This window comes from Nycticebus coucang, chromosome 12 (genome assembly GCF_027406575.1).
Source record: "Nycticebus coucang isolate mNycCou1 chromosome 12, mNycCou1.pri, whole genome shotgun sequence".
Lineage (NCBI taxonomy): Eukaryota > Metazoa > Chordata > Mammalia > Primates > Lorisidae > Nycticebus > Nycticebus coucang.
The window spans coordinates 63,634,083-63,658,296 of record NC_069791.1 but is presented as its reverse complement, the minus strand read 5'-3'; the positions used below and the strand labels follow the sequence as shown (position 1 = coordinate 63,658,296).

The 24,214-nt window shown below is 43.1% G+C and overlaps 2 protein-coding genes across 2 annotated transcripts in view; both read right to left on the bottom strand.

Moving 5' to 3' along the window:
• LOC128561971 (kinesin-like protein KIF19) overlaps window positions 1-491 on the bottom strand; it is a 45,691-nt gene extending 45,200 nt beyond the window's left edge. Inside the window, exon 1 of the mRNA XM_053556614.1 lies at window positions 405-491. Coding sequence (XP_053412589.1) covers window positions 405-491 — 87 coding nt within the window. The remainder of the gene's footprint in view (window positions 1-404) is intronic.
• Window positions 492-1,744: 1,253 nt separating this feature from the next.
• The window catches only part of EIF3B (eukaryotic translation initiation factor 3 subunit B), a 31,479-nt gene continuing 9,009 nt past the window's right edge, over window positions 1,745-24,214 (bottom strand). The window contains exons 2-19 of the mRNA XM_053554965.1: window positions 24,022-24,214; window positions 22,168-22,287; window positions 21,757-21,814; window positions 20,865-20,993; window positions 20,428-20,585; window positions 17,261-17,392; window positions 17,092-17,158; window positions 16,670-16,716; window positions 14,286-14,496; window positions 12,647-12,719; window positions 11,309-11,431; window positions 8,611-8,689; window positions 7,270-7,408; window positions 5,528-5,653; window positions 4,919-4,996; window positions 4,351-4,459; window positions 4,123-4,240; window positions 1,745-3,465 (exon numbers count right to left, since the gene is read on the bottom strand). Coding sequence (XP_053410940.1) covers window positions 4,137-4,240; window positions 4,351-4,459; window positions 4,919-4,996; window positions 5,528-5,653; window positions 7,270-7,408; window positions 8,611-8,689; window positions 11,309-11,431; window positions 12,647-12,719; window positions 14,286-14,496; window positions 16,670-16,716; window positions 17,092-17,158; window positions 17,261-17,392; window positions 20,428-20,585; window positions 20,865-20,993; window positions 21,757-21,814; window positions 22,168-22,287; window positions 24,022-24,214 — 1,946 coding nt within the window. The 3' untranslated portion in view covers window positions 1,745-3,465; window positions 4,123-4,136. The remainder of the gene's footprint in view (window positions 3,466-4,122; window positions 4,241-4,350; window positions 4,460-4,918; window positions 4,997-5,527; window positions 5,654-7,269; window positions 7,409-8,610; window positions 8,690-11,308; window positions 11,432-12,646; window positions 12,720-14,285; window positions 14,497-16,669; window positions 16,717-17,091; window positions 17,159-17,260; window positions 17,393-20,427; window positions 20,586-20,864; window positions 20,994-21,756; window positions 21,815-22,167; window positions 22,288-24,021) is intronic.

The window sequence follows — 24,214 nt, the reverse complement described above, 5'->3', positions numbered from 1 at the left end:
TCTTCTGGTTTTCTAAGAAACTGTCCCTCAAGGGGAAATCCATGGGCTTGGCCTGTCCGTGCCCTCTCTGCAATCGATGTCTCTTCCTCTGAAGAATGTGGCTGCAGCTCTCCCTTAGGGCCATTATGACTGGGTCTCTCCCTGACCTGCTAAGGCTTGGGGCAAGTCTTTGGCCTCAGCTCACCCAACTATTAAATGGGTCTGAACTCTGCCTGGTATGGGCCAAGGAACATGAGGCTCACAGCCCCATGGGACAGGAGCCAGCTAGGCCCTGGGGAGGGAAGTGGGGGACAGAGAGATGCCTTGGCACCAAACAGGGCAACAGAGCTAAGCCTAGGGGGTGCCAAGGGCAGAGAAGCAGCAGCATCAGGCACAGCAGCTGGGGTTGCAAGGAGGGTGCTCACCATGAGCTGCTGGTCCTTGGGCTCCATCTCCCTCGAAGTTGGGCTGCCCCGAGCTGGGGAGGGACCAGCAGCCTTGTGGGAGGCCATGGGACAGCAGGGGGACAGGTGCTTGCTATCCTAGCAGAGACTGTTCAATGCTCAGCTTCACCCCGCCCAGGTGACATCAGCTACGTCTCCAGGGAGCCTTGGGCCCCAGGCATTAGGCAGCCCTCCTGATCATGTGCATGGGGACAGTGCTAGGCACACAGCACATACACTCACCTAATTCCATGGCAACCTGGGCCTTCTACCAACCTCACCTGGCCTTCAGGGGAGCCCAGGGAGACCTGCACTGGATGGCAAATGGAGGAGCTACACCTCCTCCTTGCAGGATGGGGTCCCTCCTGCACCTCAAGCCCAGGAGCAGTCACCTACACTAGGGGACCCTCACAGAGCAGGCCAGGGTGGCTTTGGAGGTTTTCCACAAAAAAGACAGATGCCAACAGCTAAAGCTTCACACAATCACTTCAGCTCCAAATGCCTTTTCCCAAAACTTGACATTTTAAAGCAACCTCAATATGACCATTTCTGATTATTAGAATGTAACTGTGACTGATTTGTCCCTTTTCCCATGCCATCAGTCCATGCTGTACGCAAGGCCTGGCTCTGCTTAACTACCAGGCCTATTTACTGGTTAAATGCTGTACTCAACTTTTCCACTGCAACCCCTGGGGAAGTAAGTGCACTGTGAACTCACACAGCCCAGGGATACCACACCTGCCAAGGTTGTGCAGCCAACCAGTGTACAGCTGTGACCCTGATAAGAGCCAGCACTGATGCTGAAAACAAAATCGCCCCTGCACTTTGAAAGAAATCACACAAAGCCTGGATCTATGACGCTCAAATCTGACAAGTCCATATTTATGATTATAATAGATATGAAAGGGCCCCAAGGGCCACTCCTGCCAGGCAAGAGGTTTGGCACTATGAACTCTCCTGTCTGCTTGTCCAAGACTGTGCCTTGTTCTCAATGCTAGGATCCATGCTGGGCTCCAGGAAGGGTGGGGCAAGGCAAGGGAACACCCTCCCCCACTCCCCCCAGAGGGACTACAAGGCTCCCCACAACTGACAAGGGACTTGCTGGGCATTAGGGGTCTGTGGGCACCAACACTCCACAATACTGCCTCAGCCTTCTGGAGATGCCACTGAAACAAGGGCTGCAGCAGAGCCCACCCCAGCCCACCCCACTCCAACAGCCTGTGAGTAGCAGGATGCCAACACTCAGGACCACCCTCATCAAAAGGCCAGCCCTGGGAAATCCAGTTCCACATAGGGGAGATTAAAGCAAACACGAGTGTTTCCGAAATTCTTTATTTACAAATTATGCGAAATGATTACTCTTTCCGAAATTCTTTATTTACAAATTATGTGAAATGATTACAGCTAGTAAGTTTAAAACAACGAAAAGTTAATTTTTGAGACAGAGTCTCACTCTGTTGCTCCAGGCTAGAGTGCCGAGGCTTAACCTAGCTCACAGCAGAAAAGTTAACTTTGTGAAAGTTCAGTTAAGCAGCTGTTAATATAATAGAGCTGTGTGGCTTTTTCTTACATCCATGAAATTAGAAAAATGTTTCTTGGCACACTATTTTAAAGAACATGAGTCAATAAGACTTGCTATTAAAGTGAACGCTGATGCGCACGGGATAAGCCTAATGGTAGGACTGTGACAATCAGAATTTTAGAAAGATCATAGATCAGAAAAAGGTAAGGCTCATATGAAAAGCACAAAGTGCCTTCCCCACACCTAGGGAATCTGAGACAACCAGAGGCTTTTGTGAGGGCAAGCCTCTGAGAACCTCAAGACTCCAGATTGGTCAATATGGAATTCCCAGGCCAATAATTACTCTCAACAGCAGCCAATCCAGCTTCTCTAGGGCCTGCATCTTGCCTTTGTCCTCTCCCCATAACTACAGTTTCTCCTCCCATCTCAAATGCTGCTGTAGGTCTGTGAGTGCCCCTGGCTGTGAACTGAGTGTGGCGCCTGTACTTCTCTGCTTTTAAACTCAGCTTCAGGTTCCATGAGCAAAAGAGAGAGCAAAAGAGAGAGGTAGATGAGACCGCAGCTCACAAGGCACTGAGGGTAGCTGGATACTACAGACAGAAAAAAACTGAAATCATATCAGTTTGTTTGCTCCCTTCTCAAGAGGAAAAAAGGAAGTTAAATATTCAAACAGAACCAAGTAATAATGGCTAACCCTACAATTCTTAATAAAAATATTCCAATTTGTCTCACTCTAAGGAAAAGTCTAAAGGGTTCTCATCAGGTAATATGGCAAGCATTTTTTCAAAGAAAAAAAAAGGCATAATGTTCTGGACTGGCTGTAATGCACAGCTGAGCAGAGGTGGCGACTGCTCTCTGTCCTCCCCACTAAGCTGTGTGCATGTGTTGACTGAATGTGATGGTGTCTGGGGAGCCCTGGAATGGCAAGGAAGGGATGGGAGACAGGTACCAAATCAAGATCACCATCTACATTCAAAGAGAAGAGAAAGACAGCTTTTCATATAGGTTTGCTTTTATTTCCACATTCAACCTGTTAAGAGAACCTACCACAACCTGAATAGTGGGGGTAGGAGGTGCTGCAGCACCGTCTGAGCACAGTGGGACACAGCAAGGTACTGCTTTCCTGCTAGTCTCCAGGACACACCCAGCACTGGCCCATGAACAGGACAGCCAAGAGTTCTTGAATGGAAACACCACTCAACTGTGGATGGAACACCTTGGAAATACCACTGACCGCAGGAGCAAAAATGTACCTGCTGGTTGCACTGCATAAGAGTATAAGTAGCAAACACTGGTGGTACTGATTAAAAAAACCCCAAACGAGAAAAAAGTGAAAGCAGTGCCTTGAAACTTCCCCCACTGTGGACACCAGGGGTTTAAAGGCACAAAAATGTGTTGCGATGGAAGAATCCCGGGTGCATTCACAGTCCAGAGCAAGAGAAAGCACAGGTAAAATTCAGGAGTTGTGTAGGCTTTCTGTAAGAGGATGACCTTGGTTCCAGCACAATAGGAACTGTGACACTGCAACAAAGGAACCACCGTTTACTCTTTGTCCTGACTTAATGAGCGAAACATGGTACGAACAATCACCACTGGTTTCTTGCCCTGGATGAGCAGGTGTGGCAACCGTAAATGACACCATCCTAAAGAGGCTGGAAAGGCACAGCCTCTGTTACTGAGGCAGCCCCGAGTCTTCACAGGCTGCTGTGCTCTCTTGCCACACTTCACCCGACACTCAAAGCCCTTCTCTCCGAATAGACCAGAAACTGCCTAGTTCTCAAAAGTCCTGGCTGCTCATGCCAACAATCCTCTCTGGTGGACCCACGGGGCTACCTGCCAGTGAAGACATCTATAGACAGCCAGGTACCCGCTTCCTTCCCCTTCCCACAACCACAGTGACCTGCCCTGGCCATGGCTCACCTATAACCCAATGCTGCCTAAAAGGTGTCATGTCCTGTATGTTAGGAGGACATGCTCTGCTCATGCCCGAGGCTGGGAATGCATTTAGCCCTTCACATTTCATGTAAGACTTTATTAGCTCTGAATACCTGAAGTTGGATCTTCATTCATACCTTAAACAAGGTATTTTCTAATTTATGGGGTAACAAAAGCAGCACTTAAAGAGCCAAGAAGAGTTGGCAGCCCCTGTGTGTGTGTGTGTGGAGGGGGGAGGCTTACCACAGTGCTCCAGATCACTCCTGGTTCCCAAGAGGAATGATCTCTTCAGTGACGAAGAATTCAATAGTCTCTTCTTCCCAATCATCCACGTTGCTATCTAGCTCATCTGTGTCCACCCCTGCAGGGACAAAGAATGGGATTACCCACATTGTTGAGCAGGGAGCAGCAAGGCTCTCTACTATAAAAGGGCCTGTGGGTGGAGGGGACCACTCAGTTCTTGGTTGTTACCTCCTCTTAATTCCAGACGCTCATTTTTCTGCTCCATATAGAGTTCTTGGGCCATTTTTCGGTATTTTCGGAAATCTTCCATCATGGTTCGCCTTCTCTCCACCAATTCCTAAGTATAAAGTTGGGGGTAAAGTTACAGAGCTAACACTTAACTCACCATCAAGTTTTTATTTAACCAGAGTGAAAACATTTTACCACAAGTGACCTACACCTAAATCAATGGTATCAGAATGATGTCATTTAGACAACTACTCTCAGCCAGAAATGGCAGAATAACTCCCTAGTTCTCATTTTCCTTCCTGATATTGCCCCTTCAACCTCTGCACCTAGAAAGTCACTGCCAATAGGGCTCTAGTCGGTTCCTGTATAGCCCACAGCCCCTGCTGCTGGTTTGTCCTGGCTTCCAATGGAATAAGTCAGCATCTTCAGGGCAGAAGCAACTCCCCAGCCTTTTCCCTGCACATACAGCATGCCTTTTCTCGACCAGCCCAAATGCTGGTCTTCCTTTGTCAGAACAGGGAATATAGCTGCCTTTAGCACTTTTCTAGGTTCTGGGAACAAAGCTTACCTTTGAGGCTTTGGATTGGCTCAAACGATCCTTCTGTTCAAAGATCTTAGAGTACTTTTTCAGATCCTTTTTAATTTGCTGAAACAAAGACCAGTCATTCAGGATTTAACATTCAAAGCAAGAACCACAAAAGCAATCTTCAAAGTCACCAACATAAAATGACATCCTCAGTGATTAATAGAATACAGCTCCCCAGGAGTGCTCAAACATGCTGTCTTCCCTAAGTTCCATTTCCCTGAGACGGACTCGATTTCTTGGGATTTAACTCTCCTCTTAGCTTTGACCTAATATCATCAGCCTATTTCACTATAATTATGTAAATCCCAGACAAGTCTCTTCTAATCCCACCAGGAGTTTCTAACAATCCCTGGCATCTTTTTATCTGCCCCTCCAGGTCAAACAAAACTTCCTTAAACCACTTGAAATTTTAAGTTTACTGTCCCACACCTATTCTTTTCCATTTAGTTCTCATTGTTCTTGCATCTCCCCCATAAATGTCATTTCTATTCCCTACTCATTACTACCCTAATAATAAAAGAAAAAAATAACTATTTTTCTTAAATGTTACAATTGCTTCCACATCCCCTGAACCCAGTGAAGATGCCAGACCTTGATCTGTTCCTGGCTCAGGAGTGTTGGGGGCCGAGGTCGCCACAGTAGCTGGCAAAAGCGGTCCTTGTTATTCTTCTGCAGAAGGCGCCCTTGAAAAGTCCACAGCCAATAAGCATTGTCCACCTGGAAGACAGCAGGGGTCACACTGAGCCAGTCACTCCACCCTAGCAAGTGACCACCTATTTCATTAGCCAAACAGTGTTCTCAGTACTTTGGATATACATTAGTGAACAAGACAAAGATCCCTGCCATCACTGAGCTTACATCTCAGCAAGAGGAAGACAGAAAACAAAAGACAGAGTACAGTGTATACAGCAGTAAAAAACAGTGCTCATCAAAGTACATGCCTGTTTACTACTGCTCTATAACAAGTTACTTGTGCCAGAATATAAATTATCTACATCACTAAACACACTGTTTAGTTCAGCTGATTTTTTTTTTTTTAGTGTTTTATTTTTTATTATTTATTTGCAGTTTTGGCCGGGGCCGGGCTTGAACCCACCTCCCCTGGTACATGGGGCTGGTGCCCCATGCCTTGAGCTACAGGCGCCACCCATTTCATCTGATTTTTCATAGCAAGACTTTCCCAGTGAAGGAAGCAGTGTTTTAATTTATACTCTGACATCTCCTTTTTGCAACCAGCAGCTTGGGAGCAAAATGCTTGTATTTAAAACAGAGTGGTCAGCTGGGCATGGTAGCTGATGCCTGTAATCCTAGCACTCTGGGAGGCCGAGGCGGGTGGACTGCCTGAGCTCACAAGTTCAGGACCAGCCTGAGCCAGAGCAAGACCCTGTCTCTGAAAATAGCTGGGCATTGTGGCATGCATCTGTAGTCCCAGCTACTGGGGAGGCGGAGGAAAGAGAAATCACTTAAGCCCAAGAGTTTGAGGTTGCTGTGAGCTGTGACCCCACAGCACTCTACCAAGAGCAACAAAGTGACTCTATCTCAAAAAACAAACAAACAAACAAACCAGAGTGGTGAATAGTTTTAAAGGATTTCTTAAAACGTGTCCAAGATAGGCTTCACTGCAGTAACATCTGAACACATCTGGATATATGCCACAGTCAATATATCCTGATCTGAATGTAAAGATTTCTACTCAAGACAGTGTTTGCAGTGATATTTGGGAAACTGGTATTCCTAAAAGTTCATTATCTCATTAAACAGAACTACCCTAATTTTTTGTTACTGTTGAGACAGGATCTTGTTCTGTGGCTCAGACTGGAGTACAGTGGAATCATTGCAGCTCACTACAGCCTCAAATTCCCAGGCTCAAGTGATCCTCCTGCCTTAGCCTCCCAAAGTGCTAGGATGACTGGCTAGACCCACAGTGCCGAGACAAAATTTCCCTAATTTTATTTCATAGGCTTACATGAACTGGTTTCAGCTATCTCCAATATCTCCATCAATTAAAAAAAATTAATAAATACAAAAAATCATCCTCAGCAAACCAGACCATCATTTAGGGAATGAGTATGTATGAGGAATACTGGAAGATACTGTACAGAATGTGGTTTGTATTCAACAAACTCTTAACTCCTACAAAGCAGCGATCTTAACTTTCCAGTTATAAACCTTCATTGAAACTCTAGAAGTTAAAAACACAAATACTGAGCTTTTTCTGATGAGGTGGGTCAAAGCCAGGTTCAGTGTGCCTTCCCTGGGTTCCAAGCACAAGAGTGAGGTGCAAGCCCAGCATTCCCTGGTTTCATTCTGCAGCCAAGGCTATGTTCCCGTACCTTATGGCTCCACCAGGACACAGAGGTGACAACGTAACGTCCTGTAGGATCCCACTCGACATCAGAGGCCATATAGTGCTCTGCAATGTTCATAACTGTGCAGTCTGAAGTATCAACAAATGCTAAGGCACCGTTCATACTGCAAAGACAAACACAACAGTCTTTGTAAAGATGCACACATCTCCCCCCACATCCCTCCCCTTGAGAGGCACTGTGCTGTGAGGTCCTAGGGGAGCTGGCCTTGTGGTCTCAGGGGTCACCCAACCTCTGCCTCATTGTTAACATAGAAATAATTCTAGTAACAATCTCAATAAGGCTATTGTGAAGATTTGTCGACTTACAATGTATAAAGTGCACATAATGACTATCATGTGTGTCTGCTATTACTGTTCTTTTTTACAGCAAATGCTGAGGCTAAGTATATAGAAGCTAAATAAGCTACCAAAAATACATTGTCAAAAGCCTACAATGAAAAAGGGGAAGTAAGCAACAAAAAAACATTCTTTTAACTCCAAGGCAGATACTCTAAGTTTTTTCATGATTTCTATACATTCTGTTGGAATGGCAACAGAGCCAGGGAGCAAGGGAAAGCTAAGTTTTGGCCTGGTGCAGTGGCTCATGCCTGTAATCCTAGCACTCTAGGAGGCCAAGGCAAGTAGATTGCCTGAGCTCACAAGTTCAGGACCAGCCTGAGCTAGAGTGAGATCCTGTCTCTAAAAACAGCTGGGCATTGTGGCTGGTGCCTGTAGTCCCAGCTATGTGGGAGGCTGAAATAAGAGAATTGCTTGAGCCCAAGAGTTTCAGGTTGCTGTAAGCTATGATGCCACAGCACTCTACCAAGAGTGACAAAGTGAGACTCTGTCTCAAAAAAAAAAAAAAAAAAAAAAAAAAAAAGCATGCAAGCAAGCTACATTTTAAATTCTTGTCATTACTACACCACACAGGTAAAGACAGTCTTGCAGCTGTCTAAGTATTTTTCCTGCTACAAGACATAGGATTGACTTTACATAAAGGTAACTAGATTGCTAGAAAGGTACTTGTTTAACAATAGACCAATTATAACATGCAGACACATGCCTACTTGGTCACTTAATGAAAGCATTTGCAAGTGACTGCTCTAACCTGCCTAGTATTAGCCTAAGTCTAGAGAGCATGATGGATACACTATAAGGTAGGATACTGTCCCATATAATGACACCATCCCTTTCAGTGCAGGAAAATCCTCATTACCAGTGTTTTAAGGAAGAGCACTATTTTACCATTCAGAGCCCAGAGCACGAGACACAGGCTCCAATGTAGGAGGCAGAGAGCTTCTTATAGGCTCAGACAGCAGACACCTACCTCCTTAGACCAGCCAGCACAACAAACTGTCCCTGAGGGCTCCAGAAGATGGTGTTTGCTTGCTGCTTATCAAACATTCCTGGAAGAAAGGTAAGTGTCCATGATGAGTCTTTGTAAACAGCTCTACAAGTCAAGATGGAGCCAAAACTAGAGGCCCCTGCAATGGGTCCATGCGGCCCCTGCAGACAGGTCTAAAAAATGGACTCTAGAAACTGGTTTTTTTCAGAAAACCTATCAGTAAGTACATGTAAGTTAAGACCCAGACATAAAAAAGAAAAAAAGGCAGGGATATTTTACAACTGTGATGCTTATTCATTTTTTTATTTCACAAGGTAATTGGACAAAGAATTCCCTTTATAGTGAATATTCATTCCTGCAGCATAAGGAGAGGACTGTTAAGAGATGTGTGACCCCAAAAGACATCTACTCTCCCAGCAACACAAACGTTTTTGTAAGTCATATGTTCATAAGAACTTAATTACATTTATTATCTTTCTAAATACTCTGATTCCTTACATCCTGAAGTGACCCTGGGCAGAAGAGGGAGAAGTGGAGAGAGGAGAGCTGAAAGTCAGCTCCTCTCAGAGCACTTCCTGTATTCCGGACAGAGTTAAGCTGGGGGGTCGTTCTTCTCAGCTGTGGTAGTTGCAAAGAATAATCAATGGGCAAACTGGGAGAGGGAAGATGTGAGAAGACAGACTTTTCCCTGGGCAGGGACAGGTTTCTTGGACTTGCCCCAGTTAAAACCTACATAAGCACAAAGTCCCTACAGCCACAGATGAATAACTCTGGCGTGCACAAGGAACTCACCCCAGGAAAGGCATGCTATGCAAAACACTCAGAAGGCACAGGTACTTTTATTTGCTGTTTCATGGCCTATTTTATAACAGGGCATGAGCAAAGTCTTCTGATAGTCTATAACTGCCCATATTTTTGTATCGAATACAAAAATAATACAACCAATTTAGTGATACGCAGCTAAGTGATTCTACCACAAAAACTGCGGAGCTCTAACAAAATGAAAACTTAATTCTTTACAGAATTATCCCTCGGATATTGGGTAAACCAAGGCTATATTTGGCAGGACACCATGTGGCCAGTTCTGTATGAAAAACCAGCAGCACAAGAAGCACAGCCTGAGACTACCTCATAGCCGCTACACGGGTAACATGGATGCTTACTCAATCCCACTGAATCTGCCGAGTTCCTACTGTGGGCAGGACATAAGGACAAAAAAGTGAGAACGTGTTCAGTGAACCTGCCTGGGCAAGGAGTGAAGGCAAGTATTACAGTGAGAAGTGAGGGCCACAGGGCCCTGAGAATGAGAGCAAGCACCTCCAGGAAGGCAGAACGTGGTTGGGTTTCAGCACCTACTCATTCCTGGAAGAGGGTGCCTGGAATGGGGCAAAACCTGATGCCATAGCTCTGCAGCACACAGACCAAGGGCTGGGGGCAGGCCGACAAAGATGTGACTCTCAAGTCCAGAGACAGCAGCTACAACCATGAGAAAAGAGACTTCACTCAAAACAATGGCTGATATTGGTGGAATTACAAATTAATACAACTTCTTTGTAAAGAAGTATGGAGAATCCTCAAAGAACTAAAAATAGACCTTCCTTCCATTTGATCCCCAATCCCATTATTAGGTATCTACCCCCAGAAGAAAAAAAGCCATTTTATCATAAGTACATATGCACTACAATACTTACTGTAGCTCAATTTACAATCACTAAGATGTGGAATCAACCCAAGTGCCCATCTACACATGAATGGATTAATAAACTGGGGTATATGTGTACTATGGAATACTATTCAACTACAAAAAAAAAAAAAAAAAGATGGAGGCCAGGTGCTCATGCCTGTAAACGTAGCACTCTGGGAGGCTGACGCAGGTGGACTGCATGAGCTCAGGAGTTCAAGACCAACCTGCGAGACCCTGTCTCTAAAAAAAAAAAAAAAATACAGAAATAGATGGGTGTTGGGGCACATGCCTGTAGTCCCAGCTACTCAGGAGGCTGAGGCAAGAGGATTGCTTGAATCAAAGAGTTAGAAGTTGCTGTGAATTTTGATGCCATGGCACTCTACCAAGGGCAGCAAAATGAGACTGCCTCAAAAAAAAAAAAAAGAAAAAAGAGAGTTTACATCTTTTATATTAAAAGATGGAGTTGAAGAACATTCTACTTGGTAAAGTACTTAGAAAAGCAAGTAACCAATATACTCAATACTAATATGAACCCAGCAGACGAACAAATATACACCCAGTTATAGACGATTAAACTCAAGTGGGTGGGAGGAAGATTGGTGTGCTTTCACCTAACAGGCACAATACAAGGGTATACAGGACACCTCCTGAGTGAGGGCCATTACACACACACACACAGTTACCTAATCACCTGTACCCTCCTATTTCAAAACCAAGGGTAGAGAATAGAAGTCTTAGAAACACTAACTTAAGGACCCAATGGGAGCTCAAGGCAGCAAGAGCCCTTTGTGAGGTAAAGCACTTCCTCACAGAGTTTTCGCCATCCTCATCGCCATTCACATATTTCACTCATGCCCACAGAGGACTTGCTTATATGTGAATTCAGGACTGACCAGAGGGGTTCCTAGGTCAGTCCTATATTTGCTGCTGGGCAATGACCCCATCCTGTTATCTACGCCGGCTTGTTAAAGAAGGGAGATGGGTCAGATGACTTACTGATGAGCTCGATCTTCCCATTGTTTTTGACGTGGTAGAAAGACACGGATATCCGCGGGGCCTCTCCATGCAGCACAGCAAATTTACTCCCATTTGGTTCCCAGGCAAAGGCTATGATGGTTTCTATAAGAAACAGTAAGAGAGTTAGCTCCCTTTTTGGTTAGTTATGAATAAAACCTCAGTTGAAATGTTCAGTATTTAACCAGAGAAATGCTTCCTTAAAACTTTAAATTCGGGCGGCACCTGTGGCTCAGTCAGTAAGGCGCTGGCCCCATATACCGAGGGTGGCGGGTTCAAACCCGGCCCCGGCCGAACTGCTACCAAAAAATAGCTGGGCGTTGTGGCGGGTGCCTGTAGTCCCAGCTATTTGGGAGGCTGAGGCAAGAGAATCGCTTAAGCCCAGGAGTTGGAGGTTGCCGTGAGCTGTGTGATGCCATGGCACTCTACCTAGGGCCATAAAGTGAGACTGTCTCTACAAAAAAAAAACAAAACTTTAAATTCATGAAAAACAACCATAGGGCAAGCAACAGCAAGAAAAGGCACATGTTCATAAGTAGCTTATTCCACTTGTGTGAGATACCATACGTGGAACTGTCCTTGGCAGGCCAGGACTCTTATTTCCTAAGTGATATCCAGCAAGGCTATAGTGAGCCCCATGTCTGTGCAGCCTGTGCACACTCCCTGTGCATACATGATGTTGTAGCCACAGCAGATAAAATCCTGTGACCTCCTGAGAGGTGGATCTTCTATCTACCCTGACAGGGTGCCCATGTTTCACCCTTTATTACCTTTCTTCTTCCCTTCCCTTTCTCCTTTATTTCACGGCAAAACAAAACAGAGAATGAAAACCTGTTACAAATTATCTTCTAAATGTGAGCAATAGGTGGGCACAGCGACTCACACCTATAATCCTAGCACTCTGGGAAGTTGAGGAACATGGATTGCTTGAGCTCACAAGTTCAAGACCAGCCTGAGCAAGAGCAAGACCCCATCTCTAAAAAATAGCTGGACATTGTGGCAGGCACCTATAGTCCCAGCCTCTTGGGGGGCTGAGGCAAGAGAACTGCTTGAGCCCAAGAGTTTGAGGTTGCTGTGAGCTATGACAGCACTTCACTCTACTGAGGGTGACAAGTAAGACTCTATCTTAAAAAACAAGAAAACAACTAGAGTCCTCACTCCTCTGTATATATCACAGAGGTGTGGGGAAAAGGCAGTTCATGGTGAAGAGTTCGCACTCTGCACCACATTATTTAGGCAATCAATTCATGCTAAAGAAAATCAAGTGTAAAATCGCAGTTAAGGCCCATTCAACTACGAAATGAGTAAAACAAAACTTGCCTTTCATTTCAACCACATCAACAGGTACCTGTTTTTCCCTCATTCGGAAAATTTCAAAATTTGTGACAACACCCTGTTTAAAAAAAAAGGAAAGGGTGACATTCTGGACATCGAAAGCATCAGGAAAGTCTTAAATCAAAGGACAACTTAATAATTTAATAAAAGGTTACATTTATATTCCCAATAAACACACGTGGATATTTGGAGTGATTAGCACTCTAATGCCAATGAGGTACAGGCTGGCACAATCTCCACAGGGAACCACCTGAAGACACGCACTTGTGTTTACTCTGACCCAGGCCCTACTAGAGGCAACTGCCCTCTGAAAGTCACACTCAATGCACAAATAGGTGCAGGAATCCTGACTGCAGCTCATGTGCCAAAGTTCCGAGGTACCCTAAAAGTTCACTAATAAGGACTATTAAACTACTTCAATGCAGTGGAATATACGGCAGAAGTACTTGTGTCAAAAAACTATTCCTGACAGCCAATAGGTGGAAACAACCCAAATGTGGGTCAACAGATGAATGGGTAACTTGTGCTCTATCCACATAACAGCCTATTACTCAGCCTTAAAAAGAAATTGGGACACCTACTACAACATAAATGAAACGTTGAAGAAAAAAAAAGCTCAGTGAAAGAAGCCAAACACAGAAGGCTATATTCTAGACAAAACATCCAAAAAAAAAATCCACACAGATTGGAGGGAATAAAGAGCTGAGGGGTAGGGGATGTGAGGAGTAACACTAACAGGAGTGATATTTCTGTACAGGCTGATGAGAACACTCTGAAATCAGCAGTGGTGGCTGAAAACTTTGTGAATACACTAAAAGCCACTGAACTGGGGCAGGGCACAGTAGCTCACGCCTATAATCCTAGCACTCTGGGAGGCTTAGGTGGGATCACCTAAGCTTATAAATTCAAGACTGGCCTGAGCAAGAGTTTAAGACCCCACGTCTAAAAATAGCCAGGTGTTGTGGCAGGTGCCTGTAGTCCCAGCTACTTGGGAGGCTAAGGCAAGAGGATCACTTGAGTCCAGGAGTTTGAGGTTGCTGTGAACTATGATGCCACCACACTCTACCAAGGGCTACAAAATGACTCTGTCTCAAAAAGTAAAATAAAATAAAAAAGCCACTGAATTCCCTCACCACTTTAAAAGTGTAAGTTTTATGGTAAAAGGGTGAGAATTCTTATCTCCATAAATTTTTTAATGTAAAGAGGAATAGGTCCATTATAAGGAAAATTCAGGCAATTATTTTATAAGGTAAATATTAAATTTAAAAAAAATTCTGAGTTCAGGCAGAACTGTGTAGAGTATGCTACATTTTATGCTTAAAAAGAAAATAATACGCTCATTTAACTACCAATACAGAAGCTTGGTGTACAGAGGGAATTTTACTGTATTCCTTTGTGAATTCTAATTTGCATACATGTATTATTCAAAAGTTTTACCAAAAAGTGAAATTACATTTTTCAGCTAGAACATAGACAGATCCTACCTAAGACTTGTCAGCTATCAGGTGGGTCTCAACCCACAAATCTGAACCGAAAATCAAATCCATTAACATCAGTTAACAAATGTGTTAACTACTTTAGAGCTAAGGATAAGGAATAACCTATTCCATTGGCAGCTACTTACCTGGGTACCTTTTGGAGTCCTATCTACTTTCACACACAAGTAATCTCCATTTTTTTGCCAATGTAGCTTGCAATCCACGACATTAAATAGATTCCTTACTCGGATCTCTTGTCTGCTGGGGAGCTGCATCAGTGTTACCCTGGCTGGAATGTCTTTGTCTTCAGGCACCCAAAAAGCTATTATGTTACCACCAGGAGACCAAGAAAAGTCTCTACAGAACAAAGAAAATAAAACGTTATGCAAAGACTAAGTGATTATGAATTTTGACATTTTGAAAAGCAGAATAAAAGCTCAATACTGGCTCACTGACCACCACTACATTAACAGTGACTGCCACTGAGTTAGTGAAGCTTACTCTGCAGGGTCCCTGTTCCAGGCACTTCGTGTGCAGCCTTGCTTGTTCTCAGCACACTCTAAGGCCTATTACACTCATTCTGGCAGTGAGTAAAGACAGAGATGTTAACAATCCTACCCATAGTTACATAGGAGACTGACTCCAGCCGGGCTCTATAACCAGCCCCCTCAGTCCCCACAGGCTGCTGCAATGAGGCAAGTAAAATAAACGTCAGACTAGTTGATCCAGTTAAATGTTATCTGAAGATCAGTCAAGGTGGGAAAGTGTAAGAGGAACGAAGAAGAGTTCAAGCAGTCCCCTCTACTGTTTAAGTTACTCTGTAGGACAACCACTGTAATGAATGAATTCATGAACTCATATATGTGGCAAGCATCTATACAAGGGCTGTATTCTCCTTGTTTGCACTTACTGAGAACCAACACTCTGGCTTGATTTTTAATTATAAGCCATAATTTTGTGCAAGAATGTAGGAATAAAAGGAATATAAACATGAACGCCTTTGGACTGTTGGTAGTTCACTGCCACAGCATCAACCAGCCCTAAAAGTTTTCAGATAAAGATGTGCCCATTCTTCGGGGGCGGCGCCTGTGGCTCAAGGAGTAGGGCGTCGGTCCCATATGCCGGAGGTGGCGGGCTCAAACCCAGCCCCGGCCAAAAAAGAAAAAAAAAAAAAGATGTGCCCATTCTTCAATAGTGAAAATGAGCTATAATTCACTAAAGACTACCCAATCCCCACCTCATAGACCATTAACTAACAGAGAAACCATTCAACAAAGTGAAGTCTCCCCATCCTCCTTAAAAGGCTGGAAACCGCCCCCCAAATCCAGTTTCTAGTTCAAATAGAAAGTACATGAAATGATGTAGACCCAAGACACTCTGGTCGTAAAGACTCATTTACATGACAGGAAAGGGGAGATGCTGTGAAGGCTGAGGGACTCACAATTAAAAAGCAGCTTGGTCTCAGTAGTTGGCATGCACCTACTATGCCATTCTTTCCAATTCCGTTCAGTACAAGTATGTACTATTCATTCCAACCATTTAAGAACTGAGCACAAGGGCGTTGCCTGTGGCTCAGTGAGTAGGGCGCCAGCCCCATATACTGAGGGTGGCGGGTTCAAACCCAACCCAGCAAAACTGTAACAAAAAGTAGCTGGGGGTTGTGGCAGGTGCCTATAGTCCCAGCTACTCAGGAGGCTGAGGCAAGAGAATCGCCTAAGCCCAAGAGCTGGAGGTTGCTATGAACTATGATACCACTGGTGCTCTACCAAGGGCAACAAAATGAGACTCTGTCTCTTTAAAAAAAAAAAAAAAAAGAATGGAGTACAAAAAGAGGGAGAATAAAGAAAACCACCTGCAATGGACATTTGTGTTGCTCCAAAATTCGTATGCTGAAATTCTAACCCCAAGGTGATGGCATTAGGTAAGGCCTTTGGGAGGTGATCAGATCAGAAGGGTGGACAAAGCCTCATGAATGACATTAGTGCCCTTACAAAAGGGGCCCCTGGAGGGCATAGTGGCTCATGTCTATAATCCCAGCATTTCTAGAAGCTAAGGAGAGAGGATTGTTTGAGGCTAGGAGTTCGAGACCAACCTAAGCAACATAGTGGACCCTGTCTCTACAAAAAATTTAAAATGTTAGCTAGCAATGGTGGAGCACACCTGCAGTTCCAGCTACTTAGGAGGCTGAGGCAGGATTGCTTGACCCCAGGAGTTTGAGGACACAGTGAGCTATGATAGTACTACTACATTCCAGCCTAGGTGACAGAGTTAGATCCTACTGGGGGAAGGGGGTAAAAAAGGGTCCCAGAACAATCCCTCACCCTTTCCAACAGGAGAGGTTAGAATAAGATGGCAGTTTACAAAGAAATAGGCCCTCACCAGACACCAAATTTGCAGGACCCTTCATCTGGGACTTTTGAGACCCAGGAACTGGGAGAAATAAATTTCTGTTGTTATAAGCTAACCCATCTATGATATTTTACTAAGCAGCTTGAACACATTATGATAATGACTTGATAAGAACACTCACTTTATTCCAGAGATCTTCAAACTCTTCTTGTCCAAAAGACCCATAGACTGCCCAAAAAAAATGAGTTACAGTTGAATCGAATTATGCCAATGTCTTGGTAACACATACAATCTTTTAAAAAAGGAAATGAGAGTCTGATGTGAGTATGTCTAGGGAACAGTATAAGCTCACATGATGAAAGAATTCACCCACAGCCGCATTAACTCCCATTCTGATTTTCCTGTACCTACAGAAGTCAGGGTAGGCACGACTGAGGAGCAAGCTCAGAATAGCACAGGCAATAGGCCTTAAACATGTATATATTAAAGCTCTGCCTCCTTTTCAGTCTACTATAAATTAAGGAAAAGTAGTATATCCTTAAACAAATTACTGAAGACTATAAGCAAATGACAAGATGGTGTATTTTAGTTAAAATCACTTACAGGAGTTTCATAGATGCTAAGGGTATCAAGTGTCATTCTTGCAAAGAATTTACCATCATGGCTCCACCTGGGAAGAAGAAAAAAAGAAGTTTTAATGGCCAGGCCATTTCAATTAGAAAAAAAAAAAAAAAGGTTACACACAAGGAAGTCATTGTGCTGGTCCACTTACTTAAATATAGGCCAATGGGCTGAGCTTTCACAATGAAAACCTCTCTTCTTGTGCCCTGTAAGGATGTCCCAGATGATTATGGCTTGAGGATCATCCTGAGTGTCCATCAGGGGGCTGAAAGTCACCAGGTATCTGTAAGAGAAGGGGGGAACACATTGTATAGCATGTCCTCTCACATGAGAATAACTCTGCTATATAAGTCTCCACCTCCACTACAGTGGAGGAGCCCAAGTTCTGGCACAGATGGCTTCAGAAGGGTATAAGAGCTGGATGCTCCCAGAACGAGCAGTCAGGATTCATGGAACCATCACTTGCTCCAAGCATAATTCTTTGAGAATGCTCTCCACTGGGCAAGGTCCCAGAAGATCCCGTTGGGAAGTTCACAGCAGAACCAGCATTTCCACGGCCTGAAGTACTCACTTACTCTTGGCATCAGGGTGCTGCCGAGTCACAATTTTGACACCAAGATTAGCACATAGAGAGTTCAAACAGATCCCAAACAAAAGTCTGTTGAGTGGTCTAGAAGGCAGAGTGGAATTCTCACACTCTTAATCTTCACCAATGTTTAATGAAGACTAACAAGGTAAAGAAAACAGATGGTCACACATGATTCTAGTATGTAAGTCTGACAGTAACAGACTGTGCCTGGGGGCTCCTCTCAACAACTGTTTAACAGACTGCTGGATTGTCAGAGTTATTACACCTGCTCACTAAGTTTATACAAAGTGTAAATATCCTAAACCAGACTGCCCTCTTATAACAGGAGGTAAGAAAAGCAAAATAGGTGGTGGTTCATGCCTATTACCTTAGCACTCTGGAAGGTGGAGGCAGGAGAACTGATTGAGGCCCAGAGTTCGAGACCAACTTGAGCAAGAGTAAGACCCTGTCTCTACTAAAAATAGAAAAATTAGCAGGCATTGTGGCAGGTACCTGAAGTCCCACCTACTTAGGAAGCTGAGGGAGGATTGCTTAAACCCAGGAATTTGAGGTTGCTCTGAGCTAGGCTGAGACCATGGCACTCTAGCCTAGGTGATGACAGAGTGAGACTCTGTCTCAAAAAAAAAAAAAAAAAAAAGGACAGGGAGGGGAGAAGAGAAGAGGAGGGAGGAAAATTGGTGTGCCCCCACCTAATGAGCACAATGTAAGAGTATATGGCATACCCTGTGGGAGCAGGACTCAACTACAACAGGGACTTTACCTAACAAAAGCAAACATTGTAACCTAATTGTTTGTGCCTTCACATTAATCTGGAAAAGGCGGGGTAGGGGGTAGGGTGGGGTGAGGTGGGGGTGAAACAAATACAGTGCCTTCAATGATTGCACCTTTTTCTAGTAGGTTTAGACATCCTGATTAGCTAGATTAAAAATGATGGGTTGAGTCACCTCCACCTAGAAGGTAGACTACAGAAACGTTTGATTAAATGGTAACTGAAAGATGTGTCACACTTCAATTTACATAACCAAAGCATTCATTCATCCATCCATTGAAGCATTTCCAGGGACACTATAATGAATGAGAGGTAGTCCAGTCTCTGTTCTTGATGTGTAAACAGAAACATCCTATTTAATATAGCAACATAAACAATGTCTATAGGAAAACAGGTGTAACTTATTGCCTGAAGGAACTTAGGCTAGGAGATGAAGAAATACATAAAAGCTTCACATACCTGAATGTTACTTTGGCACCAAGATCAGGCTAAGACTGAGATCACACTAAGAGTCTCTATGTGGATCCAATGTTAACATATTGCTACTGAAATAAGATCAATTATTTTATACCAAAAATAACCAAAATGGTTGGGAATTAGTGGGTACTCTAAGAATATACTACTAAGAATACAGATAAACTTTTCATCAAAATTAAGAAATATCTGTAAGATAGAACAAGAATTGAAGGAACTAGTTAAATCATATCTCAAGGAATAAGACAAACCCAGAAGGTAAAACAGTTTACAGAACGTCTGGTCCATCTTCTTAACAAGTAGATATGAAAATAAGACAAAAGAAGCTTAAGAAACACAACTTCTAAGCACAGTGTGTATCTCTGACTGGATCTAGGTTTGAACAAACCAGTTATGAAACCCGAATACAAACCATGTAAGTAATGTTGTTAGATGTGGTAAACTGAGAATACGCAGAAGATGTCATTATTTTGTAGTGATGCACATACTTTTATAAAGATGTCTACCATTTACTTGAAAATATTTTAAAAATTTTAAAGCAAATGTGACAAAATAAGAACTCAATAATTGTGGATAATTAGCACATGGATGTAGCCGCAGTAACTACTTTCATTTCTCTGTGTGAGAACATTTATATAGTAAAAAGTTCTAAAGAAAAGCAGACACAGCCTTAGTGTGAGCAGCACAGGACAGAAGGGAGCCATCAGGAGCCCTGCAATGTGGTAAAACCACGCACTAAGGCGCTAGAGTATAGACAACAGCAAAGAGACAGACAGGGCTGAGACCTGATGGAATAGGCTAGAAACCCAGGAAGGAGTGAGGTAAGCCCCGGCAGGGCCCCAGAGCATGGGCAGAGAGGAACACAGCATGCACACAGGAGGGGGTGCAGCGCCTGGGAAAGGGCATCTCCAAGCTTTCCTCATGCTCCATCTTCTCATATACACTTATGCTATCCAGATCAAGACACATGAAAAAAGCCTTCATAAGAAAAATTATCTGCAAAATACCTTGGACCAGATCCAGAACCGAAGGAAAATATTATACAAGTATTATAGGACCAATAATAAAATTAGAATAGAATAAACTTCAAACATAAGTATTAAATCAATGTTAAGGTACCTGAAGTTAGTAAGTGCACTGTGGTCATACTAAGAGAATCTATTCCTAGGAATATGCATTTACATTTACTTCGGCTTACTCCCAATAGCTCAGGAAAAAAAATTATGTACATATATTTGGAGAGAGGAAATGACAAAGCAAATGTAACAAAAGGTTAACTAGAGAACCTCAGTAGCAACTATATGGTATCAGCCTCATTAGGAAATAGCAAAAATAAAATATACAGGAGTTCTTTGTGCTCATCCTGCAACTTTTCCATTAAATTTGAAATTATTATAAAATAGAAAGTTTAAAAAAAATTATCTGTAGAATGCTGGCATGAGGTGAAAAGAATAAAGACTCCATTAGCATTTTTCTAACAGCTTACCTTTCACAAGGTGAGAAATCAATGAGCTGAACCCCTTGGTGGCTGAATCTCTGGATTTGCTTGAATTTCTCTCCACCCCAAAGAGCAATGCCTCTTTGATGAAAAGTAGCTAGGTAAGTACCTTTAGGAGACCAACGCACGTATGTTTCTGTCCATCTCTGCAGGAAAAGGTAGTGCCACTGTTAATACAACAAAAGCCAACCACAAAGACCTTTACCAGAATGAATCTATTCCTCAAACTCTTAACTCAAACACCTAAGCCTATTCACTTGTTATGACTTATTTTGAAGCCAAAAGAATAAAAGATGCTCTCAGAAAGTAATCTCAAAGAAAATGAAACTTCGCCTGCTCTTTATCAGTTTCTGATGAGAACAAAGTTGCACTTTGTTAAGAAAATACAGTAGAGGTTGAGTTCCCCCATGACAGCAGATACACACCGCTCTTTCTTCAATTGAGACAGGGTCTTTCACATCATTCCAGAATATGGAAGTGCGGTCTCCACTCTCAAAAATTACACTATATTGATCTCTGCATTCTGCCTCTTCAAGCCAGTAACGTAAATTCCCCTAAAAAACAAAAACAACAACAAAAAGCAAGGGATGTAATATTTCATTAATTGTAGTCAAAGAAAGCTCATCACTTCTGTTGCTCTTTTTTTTTTTTTTTTAGAGACAGAGTCTCACCCTTGGTCCAGTGCCGTGGCGTCACAGCTCACAGCAACCTTCAGCTCTTGGGCATAGGCGATTTTCTTGCCTCAGCCTCCCAAGTAGCTGGGACTACAGACACCCACCACAAGGCCCGGCTATTTTTTGTTGCAGTTTGGCTGGGGCCGGGTTTGAACCCACCACTTTTGGTATATGGAGCCAGCACCCTATTCACTGAGCCACAGAGCACTGCCCAATACTGTTGCTCTTAAAGATATTACAAATTGAGTCAACCTCTTAACTCTCAAGGAGTCATAACCTTAAGCAAAGAATTTCTTTTCTTTTTGAGACAGAGTCTCACTCCATTGTCTGAGTAGAGTGCCTTGGCCTCAAAGCTCACAGCAACCGTAAACTCTTAGGCTCAGCCTCCCCAAGTAGCTGGACTATAGGTGCCTGCCACAATGCCTGGCTAGTATTCTAGTTTTTAGTAGAAACGGGGTTCTCGCTCTTGCTCAGGCTGTGCTCTTGCTCAAGCTGGTCTCAAACTCCTGAGCTCAGGAGATCCCAGAGGGCCTTCCAGAGTGCTAGGATTATACGTGTGAGCCACTACACCCAGCCCGAAGAAATTTCTTTTTTTCTTTTTTTTAATTAAGTCATTTGTACTTGAATATTTTATACAACTCACCAGATCTTTGAAAGGCTGTTTCTCTGGAATATCCCATTCATCACTGATTGTCATATATCTGAAAGAGAAAAACCACTGAGTAATAATATACCTAAAAGACTAAACAAAGGGTAACTTGGTCAGTGGTCCAACCACATACAGGCACTGCCACATGGCTCCCTGACCTCCCCAGAAGTGGGAAAAACTCAAAAAGAGTTTTGTTTGGCATAATAACTGGTGAAGGGTACTACCTGCCAGAAGCAAGAGGCAGGGATGTAAGATGGCCCTGTGGCAGTCTACCCAGCAAGGATGTGAACAATTTGAAAAGCCACCAGCACTCACTGAGAAGTGGCAAGCACCCAAAACAAATACAGGACAGTCACTCATGTGCCAGTGTCCACTTTTGAAATCCACAGCCAATTCTGAACTCACTTGTCAAAATCCGTGAAGAGGTTGACCCGGAATGTGTGCTGCTTGTCAAGCTTGTAGCCATCAGCATTTTTCACAGCATCCACAGCATGCGCAGGAGACACGTATTCCAAGAAAATGTACCTGAAGTGAGTAAAGGCAATTTTCACAAGTGCAAAACTCACAATCTGCACACCTGAGACTTCTCCACACCAGCAAATAATTGACTCATCTTACTTTACTGCTCAAGGCAGTCAAATTGAGGATAAATCCATAGGCAAGTCATTCCTAAGCAAGAAGGAAATCCTAATTAGAAGATCTGAAGTCCCTAGCTTCTCAATTATAAATTATAGAAATGTCTGTTACCTTGACTGTGGTGAGGATTTCATGATGTCTACATGCTTATCAAACTGTACGTTCTAAAACTATGCAAGTTTAATGTATGCCAATTATCTCAATAAATCTGTTAATCTAGAAAAAACTCTAATATTGTGTCTTACAGTAAAATTACAAAGGACCTCAGAGGATATCTTATTAAAACCAAACATACAAAACAAGTAACAACTGGTCAAAAAGGAGTTACTTTTCAACCTAGTTCCCAAAATAGAAAACGTCAGTAGACTTGTATTTGGTAATTTTTTTTAGAAACTACTCTAGGTAGTTTTTAAAAGTTCAAAACCTTAAGTTAGAAAAACAAAATTTAGTATCTTCTCATTCCTATAGACAGGTTCCTCTCTGTCACCCAGGCTGGAGTGCAGTAGCACGATCACAGTTTCCTGGGCTCAGGGATCCTCCTTCCTCCGCCTCCTGAGTAGCTGGAAAGTATAGGCTCACATCACCATGCCTGGCTAATTAGTTAAACTTTTTAACTAATTAGCACTGGGGTCTCCCTATGTTGCCCACGTTAGTCTAGAATGCCTATCCTCAAGAGTACTTTCAGTCTCAACCTATCAAAAGTGCTGGGATTTCAAGTATGCACCACACCAGGCCTTTACATGCAATTTTACTGGACAAAAGTCTGACCAGATTGGGGAACTTTCATATTCTAGTGGGAGGAGTGTAAATTGGTAACAACCACTCAAGAGCACAATATTTGATATATGCAGTGGCAACAACTCAAAATTTCACTCCTAGGTATAATAAAAAACTCTCACTTGTACAAAAGGAGATAAGAGATTGTTTATAACTGCAAAACACTAAATGTCAATAGGAAAACAAGTTGTCATGTGAAAACAGAATGCAACGACATCTAAGACAAAAGAATTAGAATCACACTATCATCATGGAAGACCTAATATTAAACCCAAAAAAGTAAGCTGCATACCTTAGGCTACCATTATTTTTAGAAGATACACTGCTATATTAGCTAACACGAAGTAGGGGGGCGGGGGAAATTGCTAATTAAGCAGTGAAACAATGCTTTCCCCTAAAATTGTAGGAAACAATTTTAGGGATGTCATTTCAGAGATGTCAAGATGGGTGAAAAAAAAAAAATCACTATCAATAAAATTCTACTTGCAAAATTTTCCTGACATTCTACCAGCTTCCAGATCAATGCCTATTCCTAGGATTTATCTTGTGTCGGTTACAGTTCTGATGGCAGCCTTAAACATCATACTCTATAATTTCTTAACAATTAGTAGCCAACTTAGAATACTGTAATACAAGAACCACGTTGCAATCACTTTCTCCATGATGATTCCAGGACTGAATCATGGCTCTTAAGAGCTTCCAGCTAAGGGGGACCTGAATAACCAGGGCCAAAGTGCCATGGCAAGGCACGCTCTGAGTTCACAGTGAGCCCCTGCCATATACAACCAGCATGCTGACATCAAGAAAAATACAAGTGAGACTTCAGTAATGGAAAAACATACTCACCCTTTTGTCTTCCCATCCTCTTCAGGATAAAAATCATTTGTGATTTTCCCAAACTTGGAAAAAATCTTGTGGATGACATTTTTGAGTTTGTCAAGTCGGTCAGGTCCCACCTGAGGAACATTGTCCACCACAATCACAGAATCGATTCCATCTGCTTCCTGGGGCCGATCTCTGAGCACATCTCCTAGTAACT